We start from the raw sequence: 21691 nt of genomic DNA, 5'->3' as shown, positions 1-21691 counted from the left end.
GAATCTTCATGGTGCTTTTGTTGACCAGAGAGGAGATTCTGTAGAGAAATCTTCTTCGTTGGTTGACCTTTTTGATGACCTTGGTTGCCATTTTATCACAGGAAAGATTAGCCTCTAGAATGGAACCTAGGTAGGTGACCTCATCTCTCCTGGTGATAACCCTAACCCTTAAGGTGGGGACGGGGGGTAGGCGGTAGCGGGGGGTGTATATTGTAGCATCCCGGAAGAGTTAGTGTTGCAAGGGGTTCTGGGTATATGTTCTGTTGTGTTTTTGTTGTGTTAGGGTGCGGATGTTCTCCCGAAATGTGTTTGTCATTCTTGTTTGGTGTGGGTTCACAGTGTGGCACATATTTGTAACAGTGTTAAAGTTGTTTATACGGCCACCCTCAGTGTGACCTGTATGGCTGTTGACCAAGTATGCCTTGCATTCACTTGTGTGTGTGAAAAGCCGTAGATATTATGTGACTGGGCCGGCACGCAAAGGCAGTGCCTTTAAGGTTTATTAGCGCTCTGTACTTTTCCCTACGGCCGTGTACACAGCGGCCTTTTAAAAAGTCATACATTTTACTTTTTGAAACCGATACCAATAATTTCTGATATTACATTTTAAAGCATTTATCAGCCGATAATATCGGCAGTCCGATAATATCAGACATCCCTAATTTTCTCCATTACTTTGGAAATGGAACTGAGAATAGAAACAGGTCGATAGTTGCCAGGTTCTAATTTGCTTCCTTTTTTAAAGAGGGGAGTTACTCTTGCTATCTTGAAATCTTTTGGTACTTGGCCTTGTGTAATTGATAGGTTTATTATGTGCGTGATGATAGGGGCAATGGTGGAGGCAGAGTCCCTGAGGAATCTGGAGGGGATATTGTCAAGGCCGGTGGCCTTGTTTGGGTGGAGCGCGCTCAATTTTTTAAGCACCTTATCAGCTGAGACCATTTCTAATTTGAAATCGTCGTTGGATACTCCTAGCTTTCTGCAGAAGGCTTTAATGTGTTCTACACCAAAGCGACCAGAGTGGTGGGACAGCTTGTTGACAAGAGTTGTGGCTATGCTGCTGAAAAAGGTGTTAAGTCTGCTTACTACCTCCATTTTGTCTGTAATGAGGGAGTCACCCTCCTTGATGTTGATGTTGGTGAGTCTGGTTTTAAGTTTCTGGCTGCAACCAGGAAGCTGGTTGTTGAGGATTTTCCAGAGTTCACGTGGCTTATTTGTGTTTTCCTCTATTTTGTCGCGAACACGTCCGACTGGTAGGAGGCCACGGGGAAGACCCAGGACACGTTGGGAAGACTATGTCTCCCGGCTGGCCTGGGAACGCCTCGGGATCCCCCGGGAAGAGCTGGACGAAGTGGCTGGGGAGAGGGAAGTCTGGGCTTCCCTGCTTAGGCTGCTGCCCCCGCAACCCGACCTCGGATAAGCGGAAGAAGATGGATGGATGTAATTTTTTTAAAGGACTTAGTCAGGTTGGTTGTCTTATTTCTTAATTTATTGCATTGCTTTTTGAGAGTTGGAAGGAGTGATTTGAGGTTTTTATTATTGGGTTGTTTATCTACTTCGGTTTTACACTTTTGGTATTCGGAGTATTTTCTGTCTCTGTCTTTTATGGCAGCTAATAGGTCCGGATTCATCCACGGTTCGGAGCGGGCTTTGATCCTGACTGTTTTCACGGGAGCCATATCATTTAGTATCATTAGGAACGCCGTTTTGAAGCGATCCCAAGCGACATCGACCAGGTTGCTCGCGAGCACAGGGGACCAGTCCCACTCACCTAATTTAAATTGAAATTATCACTGGAGTATTTTTTAACCCTTGTGTGGTGTTCGGGTCTGTGGGACCCGTTTTCGATTTTTATTAAAAGAAAAATGATACAATTAATAAATTTTTCAAACTGAGACTCACTGTCTTTGGCTCATTTTATGTGAAGAACATATATCAGAATACATATTTAATGAACACACACCATACACCCCCCCTACACATTTCTATTACATATAAGATGTTCGGGTCCACTAGACCCAGGGCTATAGAAGTGTGGAAATTGATGTTCTGTGTACCACACACACACACACGCAGCCTAGACAGGGGTAGGACAGAGTGTAGGTACACAGAACATCAGAGGGTCAAATGTGCGACAAAATGAGAGCTGACAGTGTTGACAAACAATGTTGCAACCTTGTGTGGGAAGCGCAGGTGCAGAAACACAAAATAAGAATCCCTGTGGGATGCAGAAACTGGCAGAGAATTTTCCATGCAACGTTCATGTTGTTGTTACTCAGCCAGTGTTTGTTGGTCTTAGACTTAGACTTACTTTTTATTGTCGTTCAAATTTGAACTTCACAGTACAGATAAGAACTAAATTTCGTTGCATTAGCTCGTGGTTGTGCAGGATAAAAAAGAAATAAGGTGCAGATATAAATAAATAGATTACTGTACAGATAAATGTATTGCACTTTTGCATATGCATCTACGTTTATGGATGTATGTTATATTGTCTTTATATTCCAGCCAGTTCATCCATTTTGGGGGGGGAATTGAGGGGAATATTATGATGCGTTCAAGAGTCTTACGGCCTGAGGGAAGAAGCTGTTACAGAACCTGGAGGTTCTGCTTCGGAGCCTGCGGAACCTCTTTCTAGAGTCCAGCAGTGAAAACAGTCCTTGGTGGGGGTGGGAGGAGTCTCTGCAGATTTCCTGAGCCCTGGTCAGGCAGCGGCTTTTTGCCATCTCCTGGATAGGAGGTGTCATGTCTGTGTTCATGTTTTTGTTTGGCCATGTGCTGTTTTGTTTTTTGGACACTTCCTTAGTTCCTTGTTTCACTTCCTGGTTTTGTTTGTCACCATAGCAACCATTAGTTTCACCTGTTCCACGTTTGGACTCACACACACCTGTCTCACGTTTTCACAGTCATGTCACGCACCTGTTCACAGTTAGTCACGCACCTGTTTTCACTTATCATGTCACTATATAGGCTTTTCTGTTTCTGTTGTTCGTCCTGGCGACATCATACATTCATGCCATGTCCACAGTTCCTTGTCACGTTAGTTCTTGTTTCATCTCTTGTCACGTAAGTTTTTGTTTGTTTAATGTTCATAGTTCTCCGCCATTGTGCGCGCCTTTTGTTTTCTAGTCAAGTTTTTTACCTCCGCTGTGAGCGCCTTTTGTTTGTACCTTTTGTTTGAGTTTATAGTAATAATTAAACTATGTCTTTACCTGCACGCCACGTCCGTTCCAATTCTTTTGCACCACGGGAGAGCAAACCACGCCAAAGACCTAGTCATGACAGATGTCGCCAGCACGAGAGCTCTCCCGCAAAAAAATGGGACAATTTTGACGAGGTAACGTGGGAGGTCCTGCGCGCCATGGAAGCCGAGACACTCCGCCATTCCCCCATGGAGCGCAGGGATCTCATGTGGGGTCCGACCGGCAAACTGGTGCCGATCAGCTCCCTTTGGTCCGAGGATGGCGCTGCGTCACCGCAGTCCCGGAAGCGCCGCTCCCAACGAAGGACGTCAGGGAGGGCTTCCACAAGCATTGGAAAGGACGCATCGTTCCCGCAAGCTCCTCCCCCTCCGGGCGGAAACGAGCTGCAGCCAGCCCGGCTTCCCCAGGACGACGTCACGCCGTTGCCAGTGGGTGACGTCATGGATTTTTTTCCCCTGAACTCTTTTTCTTGTCAGCCACATCCAACCAAAGACTCTAAATCCATGATTAAATATTACCAAGACATGTTTTTAGAAATCAGATCCTGTCAATCACAGTCACCCAATTTTCATGCCCCGCCCCCCAGGACTCATGCCACGCCCAAGTCAGAAATTTTTTTTTCACCCACAAAAGCCCAGGTGGGGGGGAACGAAAGACCTTTTGGACAATTTAGAGGGGAGGATTCTGCCCTCCTCCTGAACCCCCTCCGCCCACCCCAAAAGACGGTTCCAGACCGCGGGGAGCGCGTCTGGGATCCGCTCCTTGAGGGGGGGGCTAGGGCTGGGAATTGTTCAGGTGGGGTGGGTCAGCATCGTCACGCCAAGCCACAGCCTCCAGCACGACCCCCACCACCTGTCTTTCGACCTGCCAAGCCACAGCCACCAGCACGACCACCACCACCAGTTTTTCGACCATGCCAAGATCTACCTGCTCCACGCCAAGCGCCACCAGTACCTGCTCCACGCCAAGCGCCGCCAGTACCTGCTCCACGCCAAGCGCCGCCAGTACCTGCTCCACGCCAAGCGCCGCCAGTACCTGCTCCACGCCAAGCGCCGCCAGTACCTGCTCCACGCCAAGCGCCACCAGTACCTGCTCCACGCCAAGCGCCACCAGTACCTGCTCCACGCCAAGCGCCGCCAGTACCTGCTCCACGCCAAGCGCCGCCAGTCGCAGCCCCACGCCGCCAAGTGCCGCCAGTCGCAGCCCCACGCCGCCAAGTGCCGCCCGTGGCTGCCCCACGCCGCCAAGTGCCGCCCGTGGCTGCCCCACGCCGCCAAGTGCCGCCCGTGGCTGCCCCACGCCGCCAAGTGCCGCCCGTGGCTGCCCCACGCCGCCAAGTGCCGCCCGTGGCTGCCCCACGCCGCCAAGTACCGCCCGTGGCTGCCCCACGCCGCCAAGTGCCGCCCGTGGCTTCCCCACGCCGCCAAGTGCCGCCCGTGGCTTCCCCACGCCGCCAAGTGCCGCCCGTGGCTGCCCCACGCCGCCAAGTGCCGCCCGTGGCTGCCCCACGCCGCCAAGTGCCGCCCGTGGCTGCCCCACGCCAAGACCAAAGCCAAGACCAAGACCCGCCAAGTGACCAAGACCAAGAACCGCCAAGTGACCAAGACCCACCAAGTGACCAAGACCAAGAACCGCCAAGTGACCAAGAACCGCCAAGTGACCAAGAACCGCCAAGTGACCTAGACCAAGATCCGCCAAGTGACCAAGACCAAGAACCGCCAAGTGACCAAGACCAAGTCCAAGACCAACCATGCCAAGACCAAGACCCAGACCCTCGCCAAGACCCAGACCCTCGCCAAGACCAAGACCCTCTCCAAGACCAAGACCCACGCCAAGACCAAGACCCGCCACGCCAAGCTTCGCCGCCTGACGCGCCACGCCAAGCTTCGCCGCCTGACGCGCCACGCCAAGCTTCGCCGCCTGACGCGCCACGCCAAGCTTCGCCGCCTGACGCGCCACGCCAAGCTTCGCCGCCTGACGCGCCACGCCAAGCTTCGCCGCCTGACGCGCCACGCCAAACTTCGCCGCCTGCCATGATGACGACGCGCCTGCCTCCTCGTCTGCCACGAAGGTGGCCACAGCCTGGTCGTCCGCCACGCCAAGTGCGCCCACCTCATCGGCCATGGATATGGCCATTCCCGGGTCGCCCACCTCGTCAGGTACAGCGGCGATCTACGCGTCGCCGCCACCTGATCCTGCCCCGGTGGATTCGGGGACACCTGGTCTGGCGACCCACCGCCATGTCCCCCTCCCCCCCTCCCATGACTCTTGATCCTATTTTTTGTTTTTGGACATCTGGGATCTGTCCGTAAGGGGGGGGTTCTGTCATGTCTGTGTTCATGTTTTTGTTTGGCCATGTGCTGTTTTGTTTTTTGGACACTTCCTTAGTTCCTTGTTTCACTTCCTGGTTTTGTTTGTCACCATAGCAACCATTAGTTTCACCTGTTCCACGTTTGGACTCACACACACCTGTCTCACGTTTTCACATTGTCATGTCACGCACCTGTTCACAGTTAGACACGCACCTGTTTTCACTTATCATGTCACTATATAGGCTTTTCTGTTTCTGTTGTTCGTCCTGGCGACATCACCCATTCATGCCATGTCCACAGTTCCTTGTCACGTTAGTTCTTGTTTCATCTCTTGTCACGTAAGTTTTTGTTTGTTTAATGTTCATAGTTCTCCGCCATTGTGCGCGCCTTTTGTTTTCTAGTCAAGTTTTTTACCTCCGCTGTGAGCGCCTTTTGTTTGTACCTTTTGTTTGAGTTTATAGTAATAATTAAACTATGTCTTTACCTGCACGCCACGTCCGTTCCAATTCTTTTGCACCTCGGGAGAGCAAACCACGCCAAAGACCTAGTCATGACAGGAGGAAGAGGAGTCCTGATCATCTTTTCCGCCGTCCTCACCACTCTCTGGAGAGACTTCCAGTCTGAGGCACTGCAGGCTCCAGTCCAGACAGAGATGTTGTTGGTCAGCAGGCTCTCTATAGTGCCTCTGTAGAATGTGCTGAGAATGGGGGGAGGGAGCTGTGCTCTTTTCATCCGTCGCAGAAAGTGCATGAGCTGCTGAGCTCTTTTTACAAGAGCTCCGGTGTTTAGGGACCAGGTCATATTGTCAGTTATCTGCACCCCCAGGAACTTGGTGCTGCTTACCATCTCCACCGCTGTGTCGTTGATGCAGAGTGGAGCGTAGCTGGACTGGTGCTTCCTGAAGTCGACAATGATCTCCTTGGTCTTGTCGATGTTCAGGACCAGGTTGTTGGTTCTGCACCAGTCAACCAGATGTTTCACCTCCTCCCTGTAGTCCATGTCGTTGTTGCCACGGATGAGGCCCACTACTGTTGTGTACTTCACAATGTGGTCAGTAGTGGACCTGGTGCAGCAGTCATGGGTCATCCACGTGAACAGCAGCGGACTCAGGACGCAGCCCTGGGGGGAGGCGGTGCTCAGGGAGCTGGCACTGGAAGTGTTGTTGCCCACTCTCACAGACTGGGGTCTGTCTGTGAGGAAGTCAAGCAGCCAGTTGCATAGGGGGGTACTGAATCCAAGGGGGGCCAGTTTGCTCACCAAGTGCTGCGGGATGATGGTGTTGAATGCTGAGCTGAAGTCCAGGAACAACATCCCCACGTGTGTGTCCTTTCCTTCCAGATGTTCTAAGCTCAGGTGGAGTGCAGAGGAGATGGCGTCCTCTGTGGAGCGGTTAGGGCGATAAGCAAACTGGTATGGGTCGAATGTGGGGGGAAGTCCGGAGACAATGTATTCCTTTACCAGCCGGGCGCTATAGCTCGGTTGGTAGAGTGGCCGTGCCAGCAACTTGAGGGTTCCAGGTTCGATTCCCGCTTCCGCCATCCTAGTCACTGCCGTTGTGTCCTTGGGCAAGACACTTTACCCACCTGCTCCCAGTGCCACCCACACTGGTTTAAATGTAACTTAGATATTGGGTTTCACTATGTAAAGCGCTTTGAGTCACTAGAGAAAAGCGCTATATAAATATAATTCACTTCACTTCACATGTTTTTTGGGATAAGGTAAACACTTGTTCAGTATTTTAACAAAAAAGTGTTTGATTGTGAGGCATTAAAAGCCACAAAATGCAACGGGTCCATCAGACCGACAAACACTGGCTGAGTAACAACAATATGAACACCACACAAGGGTTAAGGGATCTGGATTGAGCTGTTATGTGGCTGTTGGCTTTGTGTTTAGCTATTTTGCGGGTGCAGAAGGTTAGATAGTGGTCGCTAAGACCACAGATCATGACCCCACTATTTTTTTATGTTAGGCCGGTCTGATGTGAGAATGAGATCTATGGTTGATTGGGTGGAATCACACACCCTTGTGGGTAGTGTTATTAGTTGGGAGAGACTGTGCCGATTACAAAGCTTGCTGTAAAATTTGAAGACAGGCACATCTCTGCGTTGAATATCTGTGTTCAGATCTCCAGTTATAATTTTCTCCACATTGTCTACACCAGCCAAGCACTCCTCGAGAGCACCATAGAAATCACTGATTAGGGGGTCTGTAAACAGTCCCTATTAGTACCAGCTTAGCGTTTTTAAATTTGATTTCCGCCCACACAGATTCAAGGTCATTGTGGTTAAGATCAGTGCGAGTTATGTATTTTATATCCTGGTGAATATACATACAAACACCCGTACTAATAGTACATGCTAACATTGACCTTTTTATACTTAGTAGTATAGTACAGTACTACACTACTAAGTATAAAAAGGTCAATGTTAGCATGTACTATACTAGGAAGCATGAAAAGGTCAATGTTAGCATGTACTAAGCCTAAGTTGTAACAAAAGAATGAAGAAGTGAAAAATGATGATAAAACATTCTTTAATTGTCATTTTTCAAAACTAAACATAAAAAAAATATTTTCATGATTGGCAAACATAAAAAAAATTATTATAGTTCAAAGTTGGAATCAAATCAAATGAAAAATAATTCAAATGTCCTTCATTTCAATCACCTCACACATAGCTAGCTGCTTGTTAGCCTAGCACTTCTTTTCAAGAGAGAAAAAGTGCACAAAGAAGTGGAAGTACAACTAAAAGTAGAACTAAAAGTAAAACTAAAACTGGAACTAAAAGTAAAACTAAAAGTAGAACTAAAAGTAAAACTAAAAGTAGAACTAAAAGTAAAACTAAAAGTAGGACTAAAAGTAAAACTAAAAGTAGAACTAAAAGTAAAACTAAAAGTAGAACTAAAAGTAAAACTACAAGTAGAACTAAAAGTAGAACTAAAAGTAGGACTAAAAGTTGTACTAAAAGTAGGACTAAAAGTAAAACTAAAAGTAGAACTAAAAGTAAAACTAAAAGTAGGACTAAAAGTAAAACTAAAAGTAAAACTAAAAGTAGAACTAAAAGTAAAACTAAAAGTGGAACTAAAAGTAAAACTAAAAGTAGAACTAAAAGTAGAACTAAAAGTAAAACTAAAAGTAGAACTAAAAGTAAAACTAAAAGTGGAACTAAAAGTAAAACTAAAAGTAGAACTAAAAGTAGAACTAAAAGTAAAACTAAAAGTAGGACTAAAAGTAAAACTAAAAGTAGAACAAAAAGTAAAACTAAAAGTAGGACTAAAAGTTAAACTAACAGTAGAACTAAAAGTAAAACTAAAAGTAGAACTAAAAGTAGGACTAAAAGTTAAACTAAAAGTAGAACTAAAAGTAAAACTAAAAGTAGAACTAAAAGTCAAACTAAAAGTAGAACTAAAAGTAAAACTAAAAGTAGAACTAAAAGTAGAACTAAAAGTAAAACTAAAAGTGGAACTAAAAGTAAAACTAAAAGTAGAACTAAAAGTAAAACTAAAAGTAGAACTAAAAGTAGGACTAAAAGTTAAACTAAAAGTAGAACTAAAAGTAAAACTAAAAGTAGAACTAAAAGTAGGACTAAAAGTTAAACTAAAAGTAGAACTAAAAGTAGAACTAAAAGTAAAACTAAAAGTAGAACTAAAAGTAAAACTAAAAGTAGAACTAAAAGTAAAACTAAAAGTAAAACTAAAAGTGGAACTAAAAGTAAAACTAAAAGTAGAACTAAAAGTAGAACTAAAAGTAAAACTTAAAGTAAAACTAAAAGTAGAAAAAGTAAAAGAAGAGCTAACAGAGTGTTAGCATGTCATGCTAGCAGCAATGATTCTAACGCTAGCTAGTTAGCATTCTCCAAGTGGGCTAGCACGCTAGCTTTACAATGATGTCATCAGTGGGCGGGGCCTTCTCCACCTTGGTCAGGTGACAGGAATCAAAGGGCGGCCATCTTGTGAGCAGGAAGAAGAGGCCGACAGGAAGTGCTGAAGTGCCCAGGTGCATTGTGGGTCGCTGTGTTTAAGAGATGGCCTTGGCTTCTGGTAAGAAGGCCTCCCAGTATTTGATGACCTGTACGACGTTTGTGTCATCAACTACTTTCTAGTCACCTGTGTAATTTATTACTTGTTGTTGTACTCTATTACTTGTTGTTGTACTCTATTACCTGTACTTGTACTCTATTACCTGTTGTTGTACTCTATTACCTGTAGTTGTACTGTATTAATTGTTGTTGCACTTTATTACTTGTTGTTGTACTTTATTACTTGTTGTTGTACTGTATTACCTGTAGTTGTACTGTATTACCTGTTGTTGTACTTTATTACTTGTTGTTGTACTTTATTACTTGTTGTTGTACTCTATTACTTGTTGTTGTACTGTATTACCTGTTGTACTGTATTACCTGTTGTTGTACTCTATTACTTGTTGTTGTACTCTATTACCTGTAATTGTACTGTGTTAACTGTTTTTGTACTGTATTACTTGTTGTTGTACTGTATTACCTGTTGTTGTGTACTGTATTACCTGTTGTTGTACTCTATTACCTGTTGTTGTACTGTATTACTTGTTGTTGTACTCTATTACCTGTTGTTGTACTCTATTACCTGTAGTTGTACTCAATTACTTGTTGTTGTACTCTATTACCTGTAGTTGTACTGTGTTAACTGTTTTTGTACTGTACTACTTGTTGTTGTACTGTATTACCTGTTGTTGTGTACTGTATTACCTGTTGTTGTACTCTATTACCTGTTGTTGTACTGTATTACTTGTTGTTGTACTCTATTACCTGTTGTTGTACTCTATTACCTGTAGTTGTACTCAATTACTTGTTGTTGTACTCTATTACCTGTAGTTGTACTGTATTAATTGTTGTTGTACTTTATTACTTGTTGTTGTACTTTATTACTTGTTGTACTCTATTACCTGTAGTTGTACTGTATTACCTGTTGTTGTACTTTATTACTTGTTGTTGTACTCTATTACTTGTTGTTGTACTGTATTACCTGTTGTACTGTATTACCTGTTGTTGTACTCTATTACTTGTTGTTGTACTCTATTACCTGCAGTTGTACTGTATTACCTGTTGTTGTACTCTATTACTTGTTGTTGTACTCTATTACCTGCAGTTGTACTGTATTACCTGTTGTTGTACTCTATTACTTGTTGTTGTACTCTATTACCTGTAGTTGTACTGTGTTAACTGTTGTTGTACTCTATTACTTGTTGTTGTACTGTATTACTTATTGTTGTACTCTATTACTTGTTGTAGTATTCTATTACCTAAACGCTAGTTGTACTGTATTACCTGTTGTTGTACTGTATTACTTGTTGTTGTTGTGTGTAATGTATTACTTGTTGTGTGTACTGTATTACTTGTTGTGTGTACTGTATTACCTGTTGTTGTACTCTATTACTTGTTGTTGTTGTGTACTGTATTACTTGTTGTTGTTGTGTACTGTATTACTTGTTGTTGTGTGTACTGTATTACTTTTCGTGTGTACTGTATTACTTGTTGTTGTTGTTGTTGTGTGTAATGTATTACTTGTTGTTGTACTGTATTACTTGTTGTTGTACTCTATTACCTGTTGTTGTACTGTATTACCTGTTGTACTGTATTACTTGTTGTTGTACTGTATTACTTGTTGTTGTACTCTATTACCTGTTGTTGTACTGTATTACCTGTTGTTGTACTGTATTACTTGTTGTTGTGTACTGTATTACTTGTTGTTGTACTTATTTGTTGTTGTTGTGTACTGTATTACTTGTTGTACTGTATTACCTGGTGTTGTACTCTATTACTTGCTGTTGTACTCTATTACTTGTTGTTGTACTCTATTACTTGTGGTTGTTGTTGTGTACTTTATTACCTGTTGTACTGTATTACTTGTTGTTGTACTTTATTACTTGTTGTTGTACTTTATTATATTATATTATACTGTTGTTGTGTGTACTGTATTACCTGTTGTTGTGTGTACTGTATTACCTGTTGTTGTATGTACTGTATTACCTGTTGTTGTGTGTACTGTATTACCTGTTGTTGTGTGTGCTGTATTACCTGTTGTGTGTACTGTATTACTTGTTGTGTGTACTGTATTACTTGTTGTGTGCACTGTATTACCTGTTGTGTGTACTGTATTACCTGTTGTGTGTACTGTATTATTTGTTGTGTGTACTGTATTACTTGTTGTGTGCGCTGTATTACCTGTTGTGTGTGCTGTATTACCTGTTGTGTGTACTGTATTACTTGTTGTGTGTACTGTATTACTTGTTGTGTGTACTGTATTACCTGTTGTTGTGTGTACTGTATTACCTGTTGTTGTGTGTGCTGTATTACCTGTTGTGTGTGCTGTATTACTTGTTGTGTGTACCGTATTACTTGTTGTGTGCACTGTATTACCTGTTGTGTGTACTGTATTACCTGTTGTGTGTACTGTATTACTTGTTGTGTGTACTGTATTACTTGTTGTGTGCACTGTATTACCTGTTGTGTGTACTGTATTACCTGTTGTGTGTACTGTATTATTTGTTGTGTGTACTGTATTACTTGTTGTGTGCGCTGTATTACCTGTTGTGTGTGCTGTATTACCTGTTGTGTGTACTGTATTACTTGTTGTGTGTACTGTATTACTTGTTGTGTGTACTGTATTACCTGTTGTTGTGTGTACTGTATTACCTGTTGTTGTGTGTGCTGTATTACCTGTTGTGTGTGCTGTATTACCTGTTGTGTGTACTGTATTACTTGTTGTGTGTACCGTATTACTTGTTGTGTGCACTGTATTACCTGTTGTGTGTACTGTATTACCTGTTGTGTGTACTGTATTATTTGTTGTGTGTACTGTATTACTTGTTGTGTGCGCTGTATTACCTGTTGTGTGTGCTGTATTACCTGTTGTTGTGTGTACTGTATTACTTGTTGTGTGTACTGTATTACTTGTTGTGTGTACTGTATTACCTGTTGTTGTGTGTACTGTATTACCTGTTGTTGTGTGTACTGTATTACCTGTTGTTGTGTGTACTGTATTACCTGTTGTTGTGTGCACTGTATTACCTGTTGTTGTGTACTCACGAGGACCTCCAAGTACTTGATGAAGAACTTCTTGAAGTCGCTGACACGTTCCCTCTGCACACACCGTTGTTACTAGGAACTAGGTGACATGTTACTAGGAAGTAGGTGACATGTTACTAGGAACTAGGCGACACGCTACCAGGAACTAAGTGACATGCTACTAGGAACTAGGTGACATGTTACTAGGAACTAGGTGACATGTTACTAGGAAGTAGGTGACATGCTACTAGGAACTAGGTGACATGTTACTAGGAAGTAGGTGACATGCTACTAGGAAGTAGGTGACATGTTACCAGGAACTAAGTGACATGCTACTAGGAACTAGGTGACATGTTACTAGGAACTAGGTGACATGTTACTAGGAAGTAGGTGACATGCTACTAGGAAGTAGGTGACATGTTACCAGGAACTAAGTGACATGCTACTAGGAACTAGGTGACATGTTACTAGGAACTAGGTGACATGCTACTAGGAACTAGGTGACATGTTACTAGGAAGTAGGTGACATGCTACTAGGAACTAGGTGACATGTTACTAGGAAGTAGGTGACATGCTACTAGGAAGTAGGTGACATGTTACCAGGAACTAAGTGACATGCTACTAGGAACTAGGTGACATGTTACTAGGAACTAGGTGACATGCTACTAGGAACTAGGTGACATGTTACTAGGAAGTAGGTGACATGTTACTAGGAAGTAGGTGACATGCTACCAGGAAGTAGGTGACATGTTACTAGGAAGTAGGTGACATGTTACTAGGAAGTAGGTGACATGCTACCAGGAAGTAGGTGACATGTTACTAGGAAGTAGGTGACATGTTACTAGGAAGTAGGTGACATGTTACTAGGAAGTAGGTGACATGTTACTAGGAAGTAGGTGACATGTTACTAGGAAGTAGGTGACTAATGTGACTAAAGCGCCTCACCTCAAAGCGTCCCACTTCTCGGCGAATACTTCCAGAAATCTTCTCAAAGTCTCGCTCGCCCTGTTGGACTTTCACCTCCAACTGTAGGACCAACACACACTTAGTCATCATCATCATACTAATCATCATCACCATCATCATCATACTAATCATCCTCACCATCATACTAATCATCATCATCACCATCATCATACTAATCATCGCCATCATCATCATCATACTAATCATCACCATCATCACCATCATACATCATCACCATCATCATCATACTAATCATCATCATCACCATCATACTGATCATCATCACCATCATCATACTAATAATCATCATCATACTAATCATCATCATCACCATCATACTAATAATCATCATCATACTAATCATCATCATCACCATCATACTAATCATCATCACCATCATCATCATACTAATCATCATCCTCATCATCATACTAATCATCACCATCATCATCATACTAATCACCATCACCATCATCATACTAATCATCACCATCATCATCATCATACTAATCATCACCATCATCATACTAATCACCATCATCACCATCATACATCATCACCATCATCATCATACTAATCATCATCATACTAATCATCATCACCATCATCATCATACTAATCATCCTCATCATCATACTAATCACCATCATCACCATCATACTAATCATCATCACCATCATCATCATACTAATCATCACCATTATCATCATCATACTAATCATCACCATCATCATACTAATCACCATCATCACCATCATACATCATCACCATCATCATCATACTAATCATCACCATCATCATACTAATCACCATCATCACCATCATACATCATCACCATCATCATCATACTAATCATCACCATCATCATACTAATCACCATCATCACCATCATACGTCATCACCATCATCATCATACTAATCATCACCATCATACTAATCATCATCATCATCATCATACGTCATCACCATCATCATCATACTAATCATCACCATCATACTAATCATCATCATCATCATCATACGTCATCACCATCATCATCATACTAATCATCACCATCATACTAATCATCATCATCATCATCATACGTCATCACCATCATCATCATACTAATCATCACCATCATACTAATCACCATCATCATCACACATTGAGTTTGATGAAAAGGCTGCAGTACATCAACAGGCCACTAGGCCACACTTGTATGAATGAATGAATAGTAGTTATTACTAGTAGTCTTTATTAGTACCATGGTAGTTGCAATGAAATACATGTACTTAACTAGTGTGATCATGTTGAACTAGTAGTAGTTATATTAGTAGTCATCATTACTAATAGTCTTTATTAGTACCATGGTAGTTGCAATGAAATACATGTACTTAAATAGTGTGATCATGTTGAACTAGTAGTAGTTATATTAGTAGTCATCATTACTAATAGTCTTTATTAGTACCATGGTAGTTGCAATGAAATACATGTACTTAAATAGTGTGATCATGTTGAACTAGTAGTAGTTACAATAGTAGTCATCATTACTAATAGTCTTTATTAGTACCATAGTAGTTGCTATGAAATACATGTACTTAACTAGTGTGATCATGTTGGACTAGTAGTAGTTATATTAGTAGTCATCATTACTAATAGTCTTTATTAGTACCATGGTAGTTACAATGAAATACATGTACTTAACTAGTGTGATCATGTTGGACTAGTAGTAGTTATATTAGTAGTCATCATTACTAGTAGTCTTTATTAGTACCATGGTAGTTGCAATGAAATACATGTACTTAAATAGTGCGATCATGTTGAACTAGTAGTAGTTATAATAGTAGTCATCATTACTAGTAGTCTTTATTAGTATCATGGTAGTTACAATGAAATACAGGTACTTAACTAGTGTGACAATGGTGAACTAGTAGTAGTTATAATGGCAGTCATCATTACTAGTAGTCTTTATTAGTAGTGTGGTAGTTGCAATGAAATACATGTACTTAAATAGTGCGGTCATGTTGAACTAGTAGTAGTTATAATAGTAGTCATCATTACTACTGGTCTTTATTAGTACCATGGTAGTTACATTGAAATACATGTACTTAACTAGTGTGACAATGTTGAACTATCCATCCATCCATTTTGTACCGCTTAGTTGTAGTTATAATGGTAGTGATAATTACTAGTAGTCTTTATTAGTAGTGTGGTAGTTGCAATGAAATACATGTACTTAACTAGTGTGACAATGGTGACATTTGTGTGCACTGTGAAGGTCATATGTCATTTGTGTGCACTGTGAAGGTCATATGTCATTTGTGTGCACTGTGAAGGTCATATGTCCTTTGTGTGCACTGTGAAGGTCATATGTCATTTGTGTGCACTGTGAAGGTCATGCCATTTGTTTGCACTTTGAAGGTCATATGTCTGTGTGCACTGTGAAGGTCATATGTCATTTGTGTGCACTGTGAAGGTCATATGTCCTTTGTGTGCACTGTGAAGGTCATATGTCATTTGTGTGCACTGTGAAGGTCATGCCATTTGTTTGCACTTTGAAGGTCATATGTCTGTGTGCACTGTGAAGGTCATATGTCATTTGTGTGCACTGTGAAGGTCATATGTCATTTGTGTGCACTGTGAAGGTCATATGTCATTTGTGTGCACTGTGAAGGTCATATGTCATATATTTGCACTTTGAAGGTCATATGTCATTTGTTTACACTGTGAAGGTCATATGTCATTTGTGTGCACTGTGAAGGTCATATGTCAATTGTGTGCACTGTGAAGGTCATATGTCATTTGTGTGCACTGTGAAGGTCATATGTCATTTGTGTGCACTGTGAAGGTCATGTCATTTGTTTGCACTGTGAAGGTCATATGTCATTTGTGTGCACTGTGAAGGTCATATGTCATTTGTTTGCACTGTGAAGGTCATATGTCCTTTGTGTGCACTGTGAAGGTCATATGTCATTTGTGTGCACTGTGAAGGTCATGCCATTTGTTTGCACTTTGAAGGTCATATGTCTGTGTGCACTGTGAAGGTCATATGTCATTTGTGTGCACTGTGAAGGTCATATGTCATTTGTGTGCACTGTGAAGGTCATATGTCATTTGTGTGCACTGTGAAGGTCATATGTCATTTGTGTGCACTGTGAAGGTCATATGTCATATGTTTGCACTTTGAAGGTCATATGTCATTTGTTTACACTGTGAAGGTCATATGTCATTTGTGTGCACTGTGAAGGTCATATGTCAATTGTGTGCACTTTGAAGGTCATATGTAATTTGTTTACACTGTGAAGGTCATATGTGTGCACTGTGAAGGTCATATGTCATTTGTGTGCACTGTGAAGGTCATGTCATTTGTGTGCACTGTGAAGGTCATATGTCATTTGTGTGCACTGTGAAGGTCATGTCATTTGTGTGCACTGTGAAGGTCATATGTCAATTGTGTGCACTGTGAAGGTCGTATGTCATTTGTGTGCACTGTAAAGGTCATACGTGTGCACTGTGAAGGTCATATGTCATTTGTGTGCACTGTGAAGGTCATATGTGTGCACTGTGAAGGTCATATGTCATTTGTGTGCACTGTGAAGGTCATATGTGTGCACTGTGAAGGTCATATGTCATTTGTGTGCACTGTGAAGGTCATATGTGTGCACTGTGAAGGTCATATGTCATTTGTGTGCACTGTGAAGGTCATATGTCATTTGTGTGCACTGTGAAGGTCATATGTGTGCACTGTGAAGGTCATATGTCATTTGTATGCACTGTGAAGGTCATATGTGTGCACTGTGAAGGTCATATGTGTGCACTGTGAAGGTCATATGTCATTTGTGTGCACTGTGAAGGTCATATGTCATTTGTGTGCACTGTGAAGGTCATATGTCATTTGTGTGCAGTGTGAAGGTCATATGTCATTTGTGTGCACTGTGAAGGTCATATGTCATTTATGTGCACTGTGAAGGTCATTTGTGTGCACTGTGAAGGTCATATGTCATTTGTGTGCACTGTGAAGGTCATATGTCATTTGTGTGCACTGTGAAGGTCATATGTCATTTGTTAGCACTGTGAAGGTCATATGTCATTTGTGTGCACTGTGAAGGTCATATGTCATTTGTGTGCACTGTGAAGGTCATATGTCATTTGTTTACACTGTGAAGGTCATATGTCATTTGTGTGCACTGTGAAGGTCATATGTCATTTGTGTGCACTGTGAAGGTCATATGTCATTTGTGTGCACTGTGAAGGTCATATGTCATTTGTGTGCACTGTGAAGGTCATATGTCATTTGTGTGCACTGTGAAGGTCATATGTCATTTGTTAGCACTGTGAAGGTCATATGTCATTTGTGTGCACTGTGAAGGTCATATGTGTGCACTGTGAAGGTCATATGTCATTTTTGTGCACTGTGAAGGTCATATGTCATTTGTGTGCACTGTGAAGGTCATATGTCATTTGTTTACACTGTGAAGGTCATATGTCATTTGTGTGCACTGTGAAGGTCATATGTCATTTGTGTGCACTGTGAAGGTCATATGTCATTTGTGTGCAGTGTGAAGGTCATATGTCATTTGTTAGCACTGTGAAGGTCATATGTCATTTGTGTGCACTGTGAAGGTCATATGTGTGCACTGTGAAGGTCATATGTCATTTGTGTGCACTGTGAAGGTCATATGTCATTTGTGTGCACTGTGAAGGTCATATGTCATTTGTGTGCACTGTGAAGGTCATATGTCATTTGTGTGCACTGTGAAGGTCATATGTCATTTGTGTGCAGTGTGAAGGTCATATGTCATTTGTTAGCACTGTGAAGGTCATATGTCATGTGTGTGCACTGTGAAGGTCATATGTGTGCACTGTGAAGGTCATATGTCATTTGTGTGCACTGTGAAGGTCATATGTCATTTGTGTGCACTGTGAAGGTCATATGTGTGCACTGTGAAGGTCATATGTCATTTGTGTGCACTGTGAAGGTCATATGTCATTTGTGTGCACTGTGAAGGTCATATGTCATTTGTGTGCACTGTGAAGGTCATATGTCATTTGTGTGCACTGTGAAGGTCATATGTCATTTGTGTGCACTGTGAAGGTCATATGTCATTTGTGTGCAGTGTGAAGGTCATATGTCATTTGTTAGCACTGTGAAGGTCATATGTCATGTGTGTGCACTGTGAAGGTCATATGTGTGCACTGTGAAGGTCATATGTCATTTGTGTGCACTGTGAAGGTCATATGTCATTTGTGTGCACTGTGAAGGTCATATGTGTGCACTGTGAAGGTCATATGTCATTTGTGTGCACTGTGAAGGTCATATGTCATTTGTGTGCACTGTGAAGGTCATATGTCATTTGTGTGCACTGTGAAGGTCATATGTCATTTGTGTGCACTGTGAAGGTCATATGTCATTTGTGTGCACTGTGAAGGTCATATGTCATTTGTGTGCACTGTGAAGGTCATATATACAATATTAAAAACCAAGCATTTGCAAGGTTTTTAAGCCCACATACGAACCCTGTAGTTAACAACTAAAATAATGTAGTTACCAACTAGTAAACAACTAAATGAATGTAGTTACCAACTAGTAAACAACTACATTAATGTAGTTAACAACTAGTAAACAATTAAATGCATGTAGTTAACAACTAGTAAACAACTAAATGAATGTAGTTACCAACTAGTAAACAACCAAATGAATGTAGTTAACAAATAGTAAACAACTAAATTAATGTAGTTAACGAGTAAACAACTAAACAAATGTAGTTAACAACTAGTAAACAACTACATGAATGTAGTTAACAACTACATGAATGTAGTTAACAACTAGTAAACAATTAAATTAATGTAGTTCACGAGTAAAAAACTAAACGAATGTAGTTAACAACTAGTAAACAACTACATTCATGTAGTTAACAACTACATGAATGTAGTTAACAACTAGTAAACAACTACATGAATGTAGTTAACAACTATTAAACAACTAAATTAATGTAATTAACAACTACATGAATGTAGTTACCAACTAGTAAACAACTACATGAATGTAGTTACCAACTAGTAAACAACTATATGAATGTAGTTACCAACTACTAAACAACTACATGAATGTAGTTACCAACTAGTAAACAACTAAATGAATGTAGTTAACAACTAGTAAACAACTAAATGATGTAGTTAACTAGTAAACAATTAAATGAATGTGCTTAACTAGTAAACAACTAAATGAATGTAGTTAACAACTAGTAAACAAACTAAATGAATGTAGTTACCAACTACTAAACAACCAAATGAATGTAGTTAACCACTACTAAACAACTAAATTAATGCATTTAACAACTAGTAAACAACTAAATTAATGTAGTTAACAACTAGTAAACAACAAGATTATGTAGTTAACTAGTAAACAATTAAATGAATGTAGTTAACAACTAGTTGTTAACTACATGAATGTAGTTAACAACTAGTGAACAACTAAATGAATGTAGTTAACAACTAGTAAACAACAACATGAATGTAGTTAACAACTAAATTAATGTAGGTAACAACTAGTAAACAATGACATGAATGTAGCTAACAACTAAATGAATGTAGGTAACAACTAGTAAACAATGACATGAATGTAGTTAACAACTAAATGAATGTAGGTAACAACTAGTAAACAACGACATGAATGTAGTTAACAACAATTAAACAACTAAATGAATATGTTGTTTGGTGACATGAAATAATGTCAACATGATGATGATGAAGGCCTACCTCTTGTATCTCCTGGAGCAGAAGGCATGATGGGAAATATGTATTAATATAACAATCACTAAGAGCAGGATGGGAATATTTAGTCAAATGTATAAAACATTAAAAGCACTATGACAAATATTTTGGACAGTTAGTAATACAGTCTAATGTTTTAAATAGCGGAAAAAAATCATTTATGAATGCATTTTAGGCAACAGGAAGTCAGGCACATGCGCACATGGCGGACCAACTACACAGACTTTGCTCCAGAAATGTCCCCTCGGAGTAAACGGAGTCAAGCACTTGGTTTAACCTCATTTCCCTCGCTTCCCGCCGTGTGTTTAAGAGACGCTGCTGTGTTTAGATGGAGACAGGTGTGGACAATATTGTCCCCACACTAAAAGTATACAGAAAACTATTTGATGTTTTGCAGCAGGTGATGTGTTGTCACAACTTGTTTCCTCCTCCTTTATTTAACTGTATCAGTGTTCAAATAACATCAATACTAGCTCAAATGTTTCGTTACCTCATCCAACTGAACGCAGGCTGCGAAAATTGTGTATTCGATGTGAGAGGTGTCACTCCTCTTTATTTTTGTTGGCCAAACTGTTGTACTGAACCAAGAGAAGAACAAAGCTTGTTTATTAGACTTCATCTTCATTAGCCAAACACCATCTTTTTTTTTTTTACATTACTTGTGTTTTTTTCATGTCACAAAGGTATTACTTCAAAAGCCAGTCATGTGACACATCATTTTGTTAATGTCTTATTGTGTAAAGTTCATTCCTATTTGACATATTTCTGCTCAAACTCTTAATGGATCTGTCCTGATACATCATCTACATATAAATGTGAATGTATTTAAGTGTTCAACTTCAGCCTAGACCCTTTCGCTCTTCAACATTTTATATTTATGAATATACAACTCTTTGTTTATGTAAAACTGGGGAGCAGTGAGCAGCAGCGGTGGCCGCGCTCTGGAATTATTTTGGTGATTTAACCCCCAATTCCATCAAATTCAAATAAATGACATGAAATGTTATTTATCAGGAATGAATGTCTTGTAGATGTGTGGCCCCCAGGGGGCAGTGTGGCTAAACTGTCAAATAGCATTATTTTTGCTTGCTAGTTGACTGTGATCAACATCAAATAAATAACACAACAATAGTCATGCATATGAATGATGTCACATGACTGTGATCAACATCAAATAACAACAATAGTCATGCATATGAATGATGTCACATGACTGTGATCAACATCAAATAACAACAATAGTCATGCATATAAATGATGTCACATGACTGTGATCAACATCAAATAACAACAATAGTCATGCATATGAATGATGTCACATGACTGTGATCAACATCAAATAACAACAATAGTCATGCATATGAATGATGTCACATGACTGTGATCAACATCAAATAACAACAATAGTCA

General features: G+C 40.9%; 1 protein-coding gene across 5 annotated transcripts in view; it reads right to left on the bottom strand.

The window, feature by feature from the left end:
* Positions 1–8962: 8962 nt before the first annotated feature.
* Positions 8963–21691, bottom strand: part of LOC133632723 (sorting nexin-2-like) — a 32850-nt gene continuing 20121 nt past the window's right edge. For 2 of the 5 annotated variants that reach the window (XM_062025342.1, XM_062025343.1), the window contains exons 13-15: positions 13504–13584; positions 12466–12633; positions 8963–12186 (exon numbers count right to left, since the gene is read on the bottom strand). In XM_062025342.1, coding sequence (XP_061881326.1) covers positions 11434–12186; positions 12466–12633; positions 13504–13584 — 1002 coding nt within the window. In that variant the 3' untranslated portion in view covers positions 8963–11433. Of the gene's footprint in view, positions 12187–12465; positions 12659–13503; positions 13585–21691 lie in introns of all 5 variants that reach the window. The other 3 variants (XM_062025345.1, XM_062025346.1, XM_062025344.1) reach the window with 2 other exon arrangements.

Source organism: Entelurus aequoreus, linkage group LG17 (assembly GCF_033978785.1).
Source record: "Entelurus aequoreus isolate RoL-2023_Sb linkage group LG17, RoL_Eaeq_v1.1, whole genome shotgun sequence".
NCBI classification, from domain to species: domain Eukaryota; kingdom Metazoa; phylum Chordata; class Actinopteri; order Syngnathiformes; family Syngnathidae; genus Entelurus; species Entelurus aequoreus.
This window is presented reverse-complemented; position numbering and strand designations above follow the sequence as displayed.